Genomic DNA, 17,081 nt, shown 5'->3' on the forward strand with positions numbered 1-17,081 from the left:
CCAGTAAACTTTGGCACCACTCAGAAGCAGCCATTCAAACTTCTCGTTAGTTTTTAGCATCCAAACATTCATTCCCCGTGGGTTTGAAGAGTACTAAAATGACGTTTTTTCACTCGAACTTTTGATGATTTAGCGATAAATTTATGTACTTGAAGTTACGAACGTTCATATGAACGAAGTTAAAGATTTTTTTCCCGAATTTTTTTTGCCTGAATCATTTAGGATGACAAAAAATGAGAAGTTTTCGAAATTTTTATTTTTTGAAGGGTTGAATACCCTTACAAATCACCCATTATCCAAACATGCCAAACACAATTTTGATTGTCGATATTTGAAAATATTAAAACGTCAAAAATTTTCTTTTTTTACCTCACTAATTATAGAGGGAGTGAGAAAGTTCGGCAAGACCCCTAAAAACCACCCTTAATATATCCACACCTAAAATGTTAAAAATGACAAGTTTGATTGTCGATATTTGAAAATATAGAAACGTCAAAAATTCTCTTTTTTTATCTCACTAATTATAGAGGGAGTGAGAACGTTCAGCAAGATCCCTAAAAACCACCCTTAATATAACCACACCTAAAATGTTAAAAATAACAATTTTGATTGTCGATATTTGAAAATAAAGAAACGTCAAAAATTCTTTTTTTTATCATCATAATTATAGAGGGAGTGAGAAAGTTCGGCAAGACCCCTAAAAACCACCCTTAATATATCCACACCTAAAATGTTAAAAATGACAAGTTTGATTGTCGATATTTGAAAATATAAAAACGTCAACAATTCTCTTTTTTTATCTCACTAATTATAGAGGGAGTGAGAAAGTTCGGCAAGACCCCTAAAAACCACCCTTAATATAACCACACCTAAAATGTTAAAAATAACAATTTTGATTGTGGATATTTGAAAATATAAAAACGTCAAAAATTCTCTTTTTTATCTCGCTAATTATAGAGGGAGTGAGAAAGTTCGGCAAGACCCCTAAAAACCACCCTTAATATATCCACACCTAAAATGTTAAAAATGACAAGTTTGATTGTCGATATTTGAAAATATAAAAACGTCAAAAATTCTCTTTTTTTATCTTACTAATTATAGAGGGAGTGAGAAAGTTCGGCAAGACCCCTAAAAACCACCCTTAATATAACCACACCTAAAATGTTAAAAATAACAATTTTGATTGTCGATATTTGAAAATAAAGAAACGTCAAAAAATCTCTGTTTTTATCATCATAATTATAGAGGGAGTGAGAAAGTTCGGCAAGACCCCTAAAAACCACCCTTAAGATAACCACACCTAAAATGTTAAAAATGACCATTTTGATTGTCGATATTTGAAAATATAAAAACGTGAAAAATTATCTTTTTTTACCTGACTAATTATAGAGGGAGTGAGAAAGTTCGGCAAGACCCCTAAAAACCACCCTTAATATATCCGCACCTAAAATGTTGAAAATGACAAGTTTGATTGTCGATATTTGAAAATATAAAAACGTCAAAAATTCTCTTTTTTGATCTCACTAATTATGGAGGGAGTGTGAACGTTCGACAAGACCCCTAAAAACGACCCTTAATATAACCACACCTAAAATGTTAAAAATGACCATTTTGATTGTTGATATTTGAAGATATAAAAACGTCAAAAATTCTCTTTTTTTATCATCATAATTATAGAGGGAGCGAGAAAGTTCGGCAAGACCCCTAAAAACACCCTTAATATATCCACACCTAAAATGTTGTAAATGACAAGTTTGATTGTCGATATTTGAAAATACAAAAACGTGAAAAATTCTCTTTTTTTTTATCATCATAATTATAGGGAAGAGACAAAGTTCGGCAAGACCCCTAAAAACACCCTTAATATATCCACACCTAAAATGTTGAAAATGATAAGTTTGATTGTCGATATTTGAAAATATAAAAACGTCAAAAACTCTCTTTTTTGATCTGACTAATTATAGAGGGAGTGAGAACGTTCGACAAGACCCCTAAAAACCACCCTTAATATAACCACACCTAAAATGTTAAAAATTACCATTTTGATTGTCGATATTTGAAAATAAAGAAACGTGAAAAATTATCTTTTTTTACCTCACTAATTATAGAGTTAGTGAGAAAGTTCTACAAGGCCCCTAAAAACCACCCTTAATATAACCACACCTAAAATGTTAAAAATGACAAGTTTGATTGTCGATATTTGAAAATATAAAACCGTGAAAAATTATCTTTTTTTACCTCACTAATTATAGAGTTAGTGAGAAAATTCGACAAGGCCCCTAAAAACCTCCCTTAATATATCCGCACCTAAAATGTTCAAAATGACAATTTTGACTTTCGATATTTGAAAATATAAAAACGTGAAAAATTCTCTTTTTTTATCATCATAATTATAGAGGGAATGAGAAAGTTCGGCAAGACCCCTAAAAGCCACCCTTAATATAACCACACATAAAATGTTAAAAATGACCAATTTGATTGTCGATGTTTGAAGATATGAAAACCTCAAAAATTCTCTTTTTTTATCATCATAATTATAGAGGGAGTGAGAAAGTTCGGCAAGACCCCTACAAACCACCCTTAATATATCCAAACCTAAAATGTTAAAAATGACAATTTTGATTGTCGATATTTGAAAATATAAAAACGTGAAAAATTATCTTTTTTAACCTCAATAATTATAGAGTGAGTGAGAAAGTTCGGCAAGGCCCCTAAAAACCTCCCTTAATATATCCGCACCTAAAATGTTAAAAATGACAATTTTGATTGTAGATATTTGAAAATATAAAAACGTGAAAAATTCTCTTTTTTGATCTCACTAATTATAGAGGGAGTGAGAACGTTCGACAAGACCCCTAAAAACCACCCTTAATATAACCACACCTAAAATGTTAAAAATGACCATTTTGATTGTCGATATTTGAAGGTATAAAAACGTCAAAAATTCTCTTTTTTTATCATCATAATTATAGAGGGAGTGAGAAAGTTCGGCAAGGCCCCTAAAAACACCCTTAATATATCCACACCTAAAATGTTGTGAATGACAAGTTTGATTGTCTATATTTGAAAATATAAAAACGTGAAAAATTATCTTTTTTAACCTCAATAATTATAGAGTGAGTGAGAAAGTTCGGCAAGGCCCCTAAAAACCTCCCTTAATATATCCGCACCTAAAATGTTCAAAATGACAATTTTGATTGTAGATATTTGAAAATATAAAAACGTAAAAAATTCTCTTTTTTGATCTCACTAATTATAGAGGGAGTGAGAACGTTCGGCAAGACCCCTAAAAACCACCCTTAATATAACCACACCTAAAATGTTAAAAATGACCATTTTGATTGTCGATATTTGAAGATATAAAAACGTCAAAAATTATCTTTTTTTATCATCATAATTATAGAGGGAGTGAGAAAGTTCGGCAAGACCCCTTAAAAAAACCCTTAATATATCCACACCTAAAATGTTGTAAATGACAAGTTTGATTGTCGATATTTGAAAATATAAAAACGTGAAAAATTATCTTTTTTTACCTCACTAATTATAGAGTTAGTGAGAAAGTTCGACAAGGCCCCTAAAAACCTCCGTTAATATATAAATCGTCGAAAATTCTCTTTTTTTCTCGCTAATCATAGAGGGAGTGAGATAGTTCGGCAATAGTGCTTGCCTTAGCTTCACGTTAAGCTAGCCGAACATTGCTGTAAAACGTACTAAAAATGATTTCACGGAAAAGTCACCTTATATAATAATTTACGGCTCATTTAAGGCTCTGGGAATATGATAATGAAAAATGAAAAAATTTGTTTAAACAATTTTTATTTAGACAATTCTAGTAAAAATGAAGTAAACAATTTTCATCCTTCATCTTACGTTAAGCCTTACTTGGGGCTCCATAAATATGATGTTTCAGTTAAATAAAAAAATGTTTAAACATTTATTTTTTAAACTAATTTTCCAAAAAAACTTTTTTCTTTCTTTTCTCTTGTATCATTTCAGGCTCATTTAAAGTGCTCGCTAAAGTTTGCAACGTTTTAAAAAAACGAATTTACAAAAAAAATTTTTTGCCGGAGACCTAAAATTCAAAAGTTCTAAATAGATCTGTTTGATGACCGGAGATACCCGTAAAAGTTTCAGCACCCTATCTCATCCAGAACACCCTTGTTTTCATCCCCTAACATAATGAAGAATCGGGAAAAATCCCCTAACATCCAGACCTAGAGTTTTATGCTCCAAAACTATTCCATCTGATGACCAAAAATACTAAAAAAAAATTTTCATTACCCTATCTCATACGGAACACCCTCGTTTGCAAGCCCTAAAATATTGAAAAATCAAAAAAAAATTTAAAAACGCCCTAACATCCAGACCTAAAATGTTATGCCTCAGAATGGTTCCATCTGATGTTCAAAGTTGCTAAAAAAAAGTTTTATTCCCATATCTCATCCGGAACACCCCGTTTTCGACACCTAAAATATTGAAAAATCGAAAAAAAAATCCCCTAACTTCCAGACCTAAAATTGTATACTTCAGAGTGGTTCCATCTGATGTCCAAAGACACTAAAAAAAGTTTTATTCCTCTATCTCACCCGGAACACCCCGTTTTCCGCCCCTAACATATTGAAAAATCCCCTTACTTCCGGACCTAAAATTTGATGTCATGAAATAGCTCCAGCTAATATATAAAAAAATTACCGTAAGTCTCTTGTCTTTAGACTCTATGAGAACCCCCTGTTTTTTATAAGATATTGAAAGAAAGCAAGAAGTCATCCCTCATTTGACTAATAATAATTATAAATGCAAAAAATAATATAAAATTATACTATTCCTGATAAGAAGAGTTGAGATTTGATGCCCGATTTAAAGAAAGGTTATTTTCATTTGCTCCACCACTGTGCATGGTTAGTCCTCGCTTCTCTTATTCTCCTTCTACAAGTCCGGCCAATTCTGCGAACTCCGAGCGCTTGCTTCTTCGTGCCTTCTCCTCGCACGCTCATTCGCAATATACCGAGAGCGAATGACAGATTTTAGTACGATACGTTGAAAAATAGTAAAATATCCAAATACTCAAATATTTTGAGCCTTTTTTATTTATTCACATATTAAGAAATGTTAGACCATTTAGTCCGAAAATGGAATAAGAAAAATAAAACTGTCAAAAATTACTGGCCGATAGACTTTTATAAGAAAACTGCAGATTGGGATGAACGAACCACATTTAAACATAGATAAATGAACAAAAAAAAGATTTTATGTCGAGCAATTGATATTAAGTAAATATTAGACTTAATTCAAGTCAATTTATTCGTTTCTCCGAATGTGGATTTATATGTGACTAAAAAGGAAAAAAAACTGAAAAATTTTTAATTCTTTAAAATCTCTTGAAATTTTTCAAAGCTCTTGAAAATTCCTTAGAATTTTAAAAATACCCTAAAATATTTCAAATCCTTTAAAATCTTATACTAAATTATTGCACTCAATTGACAATGCCTTGGAATCTATTAAAATATCCTGAGATATATCAAATCCTTTAAAATCTCATATCAAACTACTGTAATCAATTAGAAATTCCTTGGAACCTTTCAAAATACTCTCAAATATTTCGAAACATTTAAAATCTGTTGAAAGACCTTGACATCTTCTAAAGATCTCGAAAGTACTTTGGAATTTTTTTAAATAACCCTGTTAAAGTTGTTAAAATTCTTTGAAATTCCTTAAAATTACAAAAATAAGTTGAAAATTCCTTGACATCTTTTAAAACATCCTCAAATATTTAAAACCCTTAAAAATCTTTTGAAATTTTTTAAAGCTCTTGAAAATATCTTGAAACTTTAAAATACCCTGAAATATTTCAAATCCTTTAAAATCTCATATTAAATTTCTGTTATCAGTAGAAAATTCCTTGGTCTTGCCGAACTTTCTCACTCCCTCTATAATTATGATGATAAAAAAAAGAATTTTTGACGTTTCTTTATTTTCAAATATCGACAATCAAAATTGTTATTTTTAACATTTTAGGTGCGTATATATTAAGGGTGGTTTTTAGGAGTCTGGCCGAACTTTCTCACTCACTCTATAATTAGTGAGTTAAAAAAAGATAATTTTTCACGTTTTTATATGTTCAAATATCGACAATCAAAATTGTCATTTTTACATTTGAGGCGCGGATATATTAAGGGTAGGTTTTAGGGACCTTGCCCAACTTTCTCACTCCCTCTATAATTGGCGAGACAAAAAACGAGAATTTTTGACGTTTTTATATTTTCAAATATCGACAATCAAGATTGTTATTTTAAACATTTTAGGCGCGGATATATTAAGGGTGGTTTTGAGGGAGCTTGCCGAACTTTCTCACTCCCTCTATAATTAGTGAGATACAAAAAGAGAATTTTTGAAGTTTTTATATCTTCAAATATCGACAATCAAAATTGTCATTTTTAACATTTTAGGTGCAGATATGTTAAGGGTGGTTTTTAGGGGTCTTACCGAACTTTCTCAACCACTCTAATTATTGAATTAAAAAAAAGAGAATTTTTGACGTCTTTATATTTTCAAATATCGACAATGAAACTTGCATTAGGCAGGTCTAAATAATGGTTGATGTGTAAGGCTAGGTAACCCCTTAAAAAAATTTTATTTGATAATTCTTTCCGACAGAATATTTTTTTTTGACGTTCTAATTGATTTAGGCAAAGAAAAAATTGAAAAATAATTTTTTTTAATTTCGTTCAAATGAACGTTCGTAACTTTAAGTACATGATAAACTGTTGCAAAATACACCAACAGCTGTTAGCCAGTCAACGAATTTCGAACTGTTGACTATGAAAACAAAAGAATATGAAATTTTAGTGAGTACTACAAGGACGTCCATGGAATTGTCGCGAGCTCCCGGACATTTTGAATACTAATAATGTCTATATTTTCATAAAATATGTCCACGTGGACAAAGTGCGGGGGGAGGGGGCTCTGTCCAAATTCCACGACTGTCCACGAAGGGGTGAGGGGATCAAAAAGTGGTGAAAAATTGTCCACGTGGTATATGGATGGCTCCTTAATAAACAAAGTAAATAAATTAAACAGAAAATTGTTCTAAAAATGGAGCTGTCAAATACGAAAGAGCTCTAAAACATCAAATTCATTTATTTTTTTACAATATTAATTCGAGTACATAATGCTTAACAAGAGTTCAGAGCCAAGTGCTAGATTTAAACAGATTGCTAATTTTCAATATACTTAAAAACCACATAGCATTGTGCGTGTAAACATAACCTAGAATTAAATAAAAAATCTTAGGACTATCATCCTGACAGTCCTAACACTTTTGTGCTTTTTACCACTTTTAAAAAACAATAGAAAATTTTACCTTATTGAACAGTCTCATGATTTGCTTATAAAAAAAACTCACGATGTTCCAACATTTGACTTTTCTCCTAACCCAACTATTGTGTTCACGAATGTTACGAATCTAAGAATGCCTAAGAATTAGGATTTCCATTCGGCTGTCATTGCGTAAATGTGTATCCCGTATTGCACTGTTTTATCTTTCGAACTTAGTCACGTGACTAGACTGGACTCGACTTTCGACCTTACGAAAAATGCAAGTAGGCCGTTCTTGCACCTAACCGCTCAATTGGAGAGAATCTTATCAACTCGTATTTTATTGGTGGTACTTTAACCCTTTAACGCGCAAAAACCGAGAAACTTCAAACTTCACAGAAATTATTATTCCCACGTTCGCACCTCTCTGTGGCCAGCGCCTTGTAGGAATAGTGGAGGGAGACGCCAGCTGGTGGAAAACAAGTGGGGACGCGCGAGATTCGAATCCTGCCACAGGTAAGAAGATATTATCTTACTGTGATTTTAGAGACCCGGTTGGAAAATAGTAAGTCAAAGGGCGTTAAAGGGTTAAACCGCGATAAATACAGCAACTTTTTGGAAAATAAACTTCAAACATTCCTTGCAGGTCTAAGCTACGACGTGCGACAGAACATTTGGTTTCAACATGACACTTGTCCAGCGCAATATTTAACAATCACGCGTGGAGTACTGAATCGCGACTTCAACGGTCACTGGATCGGTAATGTACGTCCTGGGTAGCACTAAAACTAGTTAATTCCTGACTGCTTACATACTTCTAGTCAAAATGAAAATCTTGCAATTTAAAAATAAAATTGAGCTTTCTAATTCTTCTACTTCACCTGAACCTCTTCCCAGGTGGGTGGAAGGGGTGTTGAAAATTAAATTGCTTACAATTGAATAGCTCTCTTGGAAAAAATTAACGTCTTTTTTATTTTTTGTTTGAAACGCGCATTTCTTGAACAGTCAGCAATGTCATTGTTCGCCAATGCAGCGCCAGCTGTCGCCAATAAAAAAAACCTTTTCAAATAAAACATACGCATTATTTTATGGAGAATCTGAATCTGCGATAGTCGCTTTTCCGCCTCAAAAATAAAAAGTTTTTATTGCGGACATTTTTTCGTTTGAAATGTATTTTTTTTGATATTTCAATTTCTCAAGATAAGCGAATCATCCTGTGCACAAACACACACACGCAAACAAATATCTACGTGAAATGGAGGACGAGCTTCGTGAAAATTGTTTCGATGAATCCGATCTCTGTACTGTCAATACTTGTACGTGTAATGCAGCGAGAGCTTTGGCCGATGCGAATCGTAAAACAAAACCAAAGGCTGATCATAAGACCAAAAGACGAATGCATCAACTAGCCATAAAGATAGGTTGAGCAAGGCAGTACACATCCCGCATTCAGTGTGTGATTTACTACATAACATCTGGTAGGAATTTTACCACCAAGGTTCGAAAGTTCGCGCGCGAATTCCGGATCCGTTATCACACACTTAACAAGTGAAAGCTCCTGATCATCTGGCAGCATATTTTTCAGTGAATACGGATACTATATTATGCTAAGACAAGTCTAGAGCGGAGAGAGAGGTGAGCCAGAAAAAACCAACAATTTCTCTCTGACCCCATGTCGACTCTTCAAAGATCCTCCAGTTATTGTCGAACACCCGCCCAAACCAGAGAAGGTTGAAGTACTTTGGAGAGAAGTTTACGAAGTCCGGCATAGACTGGACGAAGACTCGGAGAACACAAATAGCTTCAAATAGTTGTGTGATGCCCTCATAACACCTGAGGAAAAATGCCCACCCATCACTAACCAGGAGGTGAAAAAAGTATCAAGAGGTATCAAGAGGTATCAAGAGGTATGAAGAACTATTCTGCTACGGGAACAGATGGAATCAAGACCTTCTGGTCGAAGATGTTTTCTTCAACTGGTATTGAAAATTAGAGAAAGTTTTCAAAACTTTTGAAAAAAATGTTAGGGTACTTTCTTTTGCAGCCTAAATTAGCACTAAATTTATGTGCAAAATAGAATTTGATACGAGCAGCAGTTTCCGCTTTATCGAAATAGTAGTTGCAGCTCCATGTGAAAAACAGTAAAACCACTGTAAATAAGACTCGTGAGATGAGTGGCCACAGCACACGACCAAATCACAACCACTTGCCAAAAAACCCTCGTGTGTCTTGAGGACACGCAGCGACGCAAGGATGACAGGTTTCTGCACCCATCTCGCAAGTGGCTTGGCATATTTTTATCACGCAGGTAGGGCTTTAAGGTTACGAACCAGTATTAGTTTCACTTCTCCGAGAGCAACGATAACAAGAACAATTACTTTAACCAATATTTTGAGTACAGTCGTCAAGGTCAAAGTTTAGACTCTCATCAACGCGTGATACTTGCATAAGTTTGTCTGCGATGGAATATTTTCCAATAATGCTGCTCTTATAGCCATAAAAACATTGTTTCAATTAAAATGACCTTAAAGTGACCTTTAAGGTCACCCAGAACATATGACCTAAGTGCATATTTGAATATAAAATTTTTCGTTCTTTCGATTGTCGGTGTCAAAAAGGGGCGTTTCCATTTTTTTAAAATTTGACCTTGAAAAAACCATGAAGGTCATCCTCAAGGTCACACTCAGGTTCCTTGTTAAAAGTTTACTACGGGAATGATCATATTTTTGCTATATTCAATAATCTTCTGTTCACGAAGCCCATCTATTTTATTCAGTATGCGAAAGGGAAACTTTACAGGAAGTATGCAAGCCGAGGAAAAATGGGAGAATAATAATTTTTTAATTTTCATATTGACTTACTAATCTTATACAGTTTCAGAACCTGGTTTAACTGATGAAAAAATGCTCAAAGAAAAATTTTGGCTTTATTTTAATGGGATTATTAAAAGTGTGTCACGACATAACCATGCAAGTGCCACCTTTTTCAAAAACACGTTTTAGTAGCTTCAAATTGTTACTAAAATTCCACCGCACATTACTGTGAGAAAAATCTATTTCTAAATGGTTTAATAAGTTTGTATTTGAGCGATTTATTCAAATATGCGAAATACGTTAAATCTAATTGCGTCATTTGAATATGCGGAAACTAATAAAAGACTATTAATTTTTTTTAATAAAGAGTTTGTCCAAGATCTGAACTAGGTTCCACACTATCATACCAAACGTATAATGTATAAAGATATGACAGAATAATGTACAAATTTTATTTTTCATTATTAATTTAATATTGGCTCCTTATTTTGCACTAATTTTTATTTTCAGCTTCCATGAAAAATCTATAATTTCAATAAATTTATGTTATTACAATTCATAATATGTATTGGTATTGAAACATTCGTATTTTCATTATCTTGTTTTAAAATTTTTTAAAAGTGCACATCACATATCAGGTGCGCAACTAAGTTCCCGCTGCTTGCTGATGGCTCCAGCAGTAAGTGCTGGTCGATTTTGACATTAAAAACGTCATGAACCAAGCTTAAACATATGGTGAAAAAAACCGTGTTGACACATTAGTGATTTTATTTTGGCGTCATATACGTCATATATTTTGGTTGTGTGAAAATGTTTGATTTTGTGCCAAATAATCGTTATTTGCGGGAAGTGTTGATTTTCTTCTTTCATTCGAAGAAAACGGCGGCTGAAGAGGACCGAGAACACCAAAAAGTTTACGGACATGCTGCTCTAAGTGAAACAACGTGCCGTGACTGGTTCCGTCGCTTCAAAGACGATGATTTCAATGTTGACGACCGACCGCGTGAAGGAATGCAAAAAACCTTCAAAGACGCTGAATTGGAGGCATTGTTTAATGAGAATCCGTACAAACGCAAGAATAGCTTGTTTCAGCATTAATAGTTGCCCGCCAAGCCATTTCCAAGCGATTGCATGCTTTGGGAATGATTAAAAAACAAGGAACTTGAGTTCCTTATGATTTGTGCCATTTGATCGTCGTTTTTTCGCCTGTGAAAAACTGCTTCAGCGGTAAAAAAAAGGGAAGGGTTTTCTTCAACCCAACGTGACGGATGATAAAAAATGGATTTATTACAGCAACCCAAAGAGAAGAAAGTCATGGGGACTGCCCGGTCATGCTTCTACGTCGTCGGCTTCGCCGAATATTCACTCATCAACACTTCCCGCAAATGACGATTATTTGGCACAAAATCAAACATTTGAACACAATCAAAAGTATATGACGCCAAAATAAAATCACTAATGTGTCAACACGGTTTTTTTACTATTTATCTAAGCTTGGTTCATGACGTTTTGAATGTCAAAATCGACCAGCACTTACTGCTGGAACTATCTATTGGCAAACCGCGGGAACTTAGTAGCGCATCTAATACAAAAATTTGTATTGCTATCAAACATTTTATTGCAACTTTTGCCGTTTTTCCATTAATTTAATTTGTTTATTTTCAATGTTATTGGTTACGACTGAGACCAAAAATACGCATCCTAGCGTAAAGTGGCTCTAAGAAAATTTGTAAATATAATTTAGGATAAACATTTTATTAGTTTCAATGTTATGAATGCACCATTTTTTCATTTATGTATTTTCGTAGCTTGCATCGTTTTTTTCCAAAGATTTGATTTTTTATTGTCAATGTTATTTTTCACCATTAAAACAAAAACTGCGCATTCTATCAAAAAATGATAAATAACAAATTTGCAGATCGATTTTGGATGAACAAATTTTTCCTCTTTATTTTTTTCGCAGCTTGTGCCGTTTGTCTAAAAATTTAATTTTTCTATTTTTAATGCTGTTTTTTTACGAACAAAACAAAAACTACGCGACCTATCAAAAAGGGAATAATAACAAATTTGTAGATATTTGCTGGCCGCACAAGTTTTATCCGTTCATATTTTGTCGTATCTTGTATAGTTTAACCGCAAAATGGAATTTTTTTTCTTGTAGAACTTTCAGAACGTAACGTTTTTCTTTTATTAACTTTTTTTCATATCCTGCGTTATTTAGCTTAAAATGCTAATTTTTACTAATTAATTAATAATAATAAATTTTTTTACTTACTATTTTTACTATTTCTTTATTACTATATTATTCTGGTAATTTTTTTATCAAAAAAAGTCTGGCAGAAAATGTTTGCCTTTTCAAGTACTACGAATAACCATCTCTCCCACTTTTTTATTTTTATTAATAATTCGAATTTTGAGGGTTTTTTTCTCTTATGAAAATTGTTTGTCTTGGCACTTACATGTTTCTGCGGTGAGCAGAAACGCGTGAAATTAATAAAAAATGTTTTGAAGTTTTATGAAAATATTTGTGATAACTAAGATCATATTCATTTGAGCTTTGGCACACTTTTTTAAGGCTTAAAACTAAGGACAGGATCGGTAACCAACTATTTGAGACCAACAGTTCTGGGTTCATCGATCGAAAATGCTTTTTTCAAGAATAAAAAATTGCAATTTCCATCCAAAGTATACAGCATGAACAAAGGTCTAAAAACCCATTGTTGCTTTTAAGACCTACAAAATCGCATTCAATCTTTTTCTAGCAGAACTCGCGGGTTTTCTTTCAAAAATCGAAAATTTTCTTTAAAAAATCGAAAATTTGAATGTTTTAGCCAAGCGAAGCGAGATACGAAACACAAATGTAGAATGCTAATTATTACATATATATTATAAAACAATTTCATACATGAAAATTACTGTTTTATAAAAAATGAATAATGAATTAAAGTATTCTAATGAAAATGTGTTCTTTAAGACATAGTCTAAAAAAATATATTTTTTTAATCTAAAATAAAAACACATTTGATGATTTCTTTAGAAGTAAGAGTTTGGTTCTGTATTTGCATTACAGTGTGAACCAAGACTAGCGTTATCAAAGCATTATCAAACGCGAAGCGAGTGAAGAGAATTAGTCGCACAGCGGGCACATTTTTACTTGATACTTTGTTTATATACTGCGACTATTTCTTCTGTTATCAAGAGGATGCGAATGATGCAACTCAAATGCAACTAACTGAACAGAGCATAACAATATCATCCTTTTTCAATCACAAGGAATTAAAAAAATATTGGACTTGAGTGTAATTAGAATACGGCGAGAAATTGCGAAGAAATATAATAGAAATATAGCTGAGCATTGTCTCTGATCGCGGCTGCAGTTTCCTCGTTTGAAGGCATAAAAGAATCCGTCTGCTAAATTGTCTTCTGCTAGTCAGATCCCCGTGGGTCCGAGCAAGGGAACTCTGCCCTCGCGTGACCTCGCTATCGCGCAATTCACATTACATAACACCGGGTGGCCGGCTCGGTTTAAATCAAATAAACACTAGAAGAGGCTTTAAAGCTCAGATAGTTCAAACCGACACAATAGTTGCATTACGTAACGATACTTGTGTGAGTTTATTTAACCTCTTCGAGTCTGATTAAATTAAAATAATAAAGCTAAATTTCTTTTCTCACCGGACTCCGTGTCATCTTTCTTGCCGTTAACCAGTGGGATTTTCAGGGCCCCATTTTCGTCACCTGTCTCAACTTGAGAAGCCAGAGCCATGCCGTTCACAGAACTTTATTCGTATTTCGTATTTGCACGACAACCTTTCCGCACTAAAAAAAATCGTGATTTATTTCCTCGTACAAAATATAGAGGTAAACCTTTTTGTATAACTACTAGCCGGCCACAAAACGCTTTTTGGACAAGTACCAGACAGGTACTCAGCAATCAGCAAACTCAACAGCAGCACGAGAACCCAGCAGAAATGTCCTTTCTACTCTTTCTTTCTCACATGAGGTCACGAGGTAGTTCTTTCACTGTCTCTTTCTCACACGTGCTCCGTGCTCACACTCATGCGAGAGATGCTAGGCTTGAGATACACGTGCATATTTTAACTTAATTGATTATGGACTTTGTGCTGTAGTGGGAGTCCGGGGCCGTGTCAAAAAATTAAACGTACCTCTTTTCTTAACGTGTAAAGATGAAAAAAGAGGTCTGTTCGATTTTTAACTTAAAACTGCCTCGGAGTCCTACTACAGGCAAGCTGCTTTCCCATGGATACGGCACTCTAGCCTATTTTCTGTTGCACTAATCGTTCATCGGTTTGACGGTGCAGGGGAGCAGTGCGCTTCTAGGGACTCCACGAGAGGCGCGGTAGTAGAAAGCAACCCACGGTGTGCCTACTCTAATATATTGGGGGAGGGGGTGTACTTATAGTTTGTGGCAAAATGTGAGATCAGCGCCACCTAGATGACATAGCAAGAACTATTGTCTATAGCAAGTCTCCCCCGGCCTTCTCTTCCTAATTTGTAGGTTATGTTGACTTCTCTTTCTGAAATTAATACATAAATAATAATAACCATTAAAAACAACAACAAAATTGAACAAAATAAAATCTATCATCGATCAAATGTAATAAAATATTTAAGTCAGTTGCAATCGATCTATTATAGAAAGATTCCAACAGACTTTAACATTTTATTGCATTTGAGCGGTGATCGATTTGATTTGGTTCCATTTGTAGTTTCTGTTATCGGTGAAAATCCATTGGGAATCCAAGTTCATCACGCAAAAAAATATAATTCTTGCAGCTACAGTAAACTTGAGCAGGCGTGAGCAGACGATAGAACTTCTATCGTCTGCTCAAGTTCATTTCGAATTCTGAATTCACACGATCGCCACCTAGGGGATGTAGCAATTACTATAATCCATTCACCACTTTTCTATGGGAGTGGGCACACCGTGAAGCAACCCCATGCATCGCTCCCACTTTCTGTTCTCTTTATTCATAGTCCGAACCAAAGATATTATAAACGTAGATGCGGTGCGATCTTAGTTACCGGCCATAAATATAGACGGCGCGTCCGGCGAAAAAAGTCCCTTCCCCTCTACCCACCGCTCCCCGTAAATGGCATCTTCCCATATAGTTTGAATTTATTTGACTAAGAGAACGTTTGGTGAACATGTCCGTTGAAATTACTCAAATGTGATTTTTTTTGGGCCCCAAATAATTAAAACTTTTAACCCAATACTTCGAAATTTAAAATTCATTAATTTTCATGATATGCATGTCAAATTTCACGAATTAGGAAGATTTATAATTGAGAATTCCTTACTTTTAATCTTAAAAATCATGACAATTTATATGAATTTTTATTTTATTTTGTTACTTAATTAAATTTAATTAAAATTTTGTTAGATTTAAATTAATTAATTTATTTGTTATTTATTTTATTTATACATCATTTAAAATTCAAGAGTTTCTGATTGCAAATATTCTAAATTAAAGAGTTTTAAATTGCAGATCGTTAAAATTAAAGAATTTTCCATTGCAAGTCTTCAAAAATGAACTTTTAAAAAAAAATTTTCATATTATACCTTTCAAATATATATCTTGAAAACTAAATAATTTGAAATTCCAAATCTACAACATTTCAAATCACGGCAGTACTCAGAGTACAGATATTTTTTACATTCTCATCAAAAAAGTTATTACATTTGTGTAAAATTTTACGTCTGGACACGAAATACAGGTTTTTACGAGTGTTTCTGCCTTTCCATATGCATGTTTGTTTGCGAGTATAATAACTTTTGAAAAAATAATCTATTATATTGGCCGTTGGTATACTCTTTAAGTGTCAGAAACTAAAGATCAAGTCGATTGGCTACTTTGGGTGAAAATTCAAAGTTACAGAATTTTCAAAATTTCTGAAACAATTTTTTTCAAGATTTAAAAATTCCATGTACGGGTATTCGTAATAATTGGAAATCCGAACAATTTACCTCATCGACTTCTTTTGATAAGAAGAATTATACCAGAATTATAGCGTTTTCAACAAATTAAAAAAAAAATACCAAAATGAAAATTGTAAACTAACCAGCGCGAGACTTGAAAAAAAAACTCGAGAGAAGAAAAACGTTGCTTTTTGAGAGCCCTACAAGATTATCATAACAACTTTTCAGATTGTTTTGAATAATCGAAAATTCAAATTTTGAAAAAACCAAAAATAATGAAAAATCATAAATTTAATTTAGTGATCAAACTGTGCAAGATGCGGAGAAAAGAAGAGAAATAAAATATTGTGCACCGTCAAAAGATCCAAAAGTTTTTTATCAATTACTTTTTGATACGAAGGGTAGTTTTTGTTTTATTCGTAAAAAAAACTACATTAAAAATATAAGATATAAGTGTTTGGACAAACGACATAAGCAATGAAAAAAATAAATATATAAAACTTGTTTACCTTAAAAAGAGCTAATGGTGTTATTAATCTAAAATGCTATTAACAATTTTCTGTGTTATTAATGTTACTAATGTCGCAACATTTCGGAAATCTGAACATTTTCTTCAAGACATTCGATAAGCACACATAAGGAGAATACATACATAAAGAATACATAATAAGGAGTAAATGAAAACAAATCCACGAATTGGATAATGTTTGGATGAAATCAGACATAATCAAGGATGTTCAGAATTCATGAATTAAAATTCACCTATAAAGCACCAAGGTTTAAAATGTCATTCTTTGACTATCGCGATTTTTTTACAATTATAAAATGTCATATGAATAAAAAGTTAAACTTTACGTACCAAAAAAATAAGTAAGGAAAGAACATAAACAAAGCAGCCTCGCAATCCCTTTAATGCATGTTTGTTTTCTTTATTTTGCCCATTGTTATTTCTCAATTTTTTAATTCATAAAAAATATATTTGTCAATATTTTGGTGTTAATTTAAAAAAGATT

At 33.0% G+C, this 17,081-nt stretch overlaps 1 protein-coding gene across 1 annotated transcript in view; it reads right to left on the reverse strand.

The window, feature by feature from the left end:
• The window catches only part of LOC117175862 (clustered mitochondria protein homolog), a 224,905-nt gene extending 210,513 nt beyond the window's left edge, over nt 1-14,392 (reverse strand). Inside the window, exons 1-2 of the mRNA XM_033365667.1 lie at nt 14,294-14,392; nt 13,803-14,203 (exon numbers count right to left, since the gene is read on the reverse strand). Coding sequence (XP_033221558.1) covers nt 13,803-13,893 — 91 coding nt within the window. The 5' untranslated portion in view covers nt 13,894-14,203; nt 14,294-14,392. The remainder of the gene's footprint in view (nt 1-13,802; nt 14,204-14,293) is intronic.
• Between the last annotated feature and the right edge of the window lie 2,689 nt (nt 14,393-17,081).

This window comes from Belonocnema kinseyi, chromosome 1 (genome assembly GCF_010883055.1).
Source record: "Belonocnema kinseyi isolate 2016_QV_RU_SX_M_011 chromosome 1, B_treatae_v1, whole genome shotgun sequence".
In the NCBI taxonomy this organism is placed as follows: Eukaryota; Metazoa; Arthropoda; class Insecta; order Hymenoptera; family Cynipidae; genus Belonocnema; species Belonocnema kinseyi.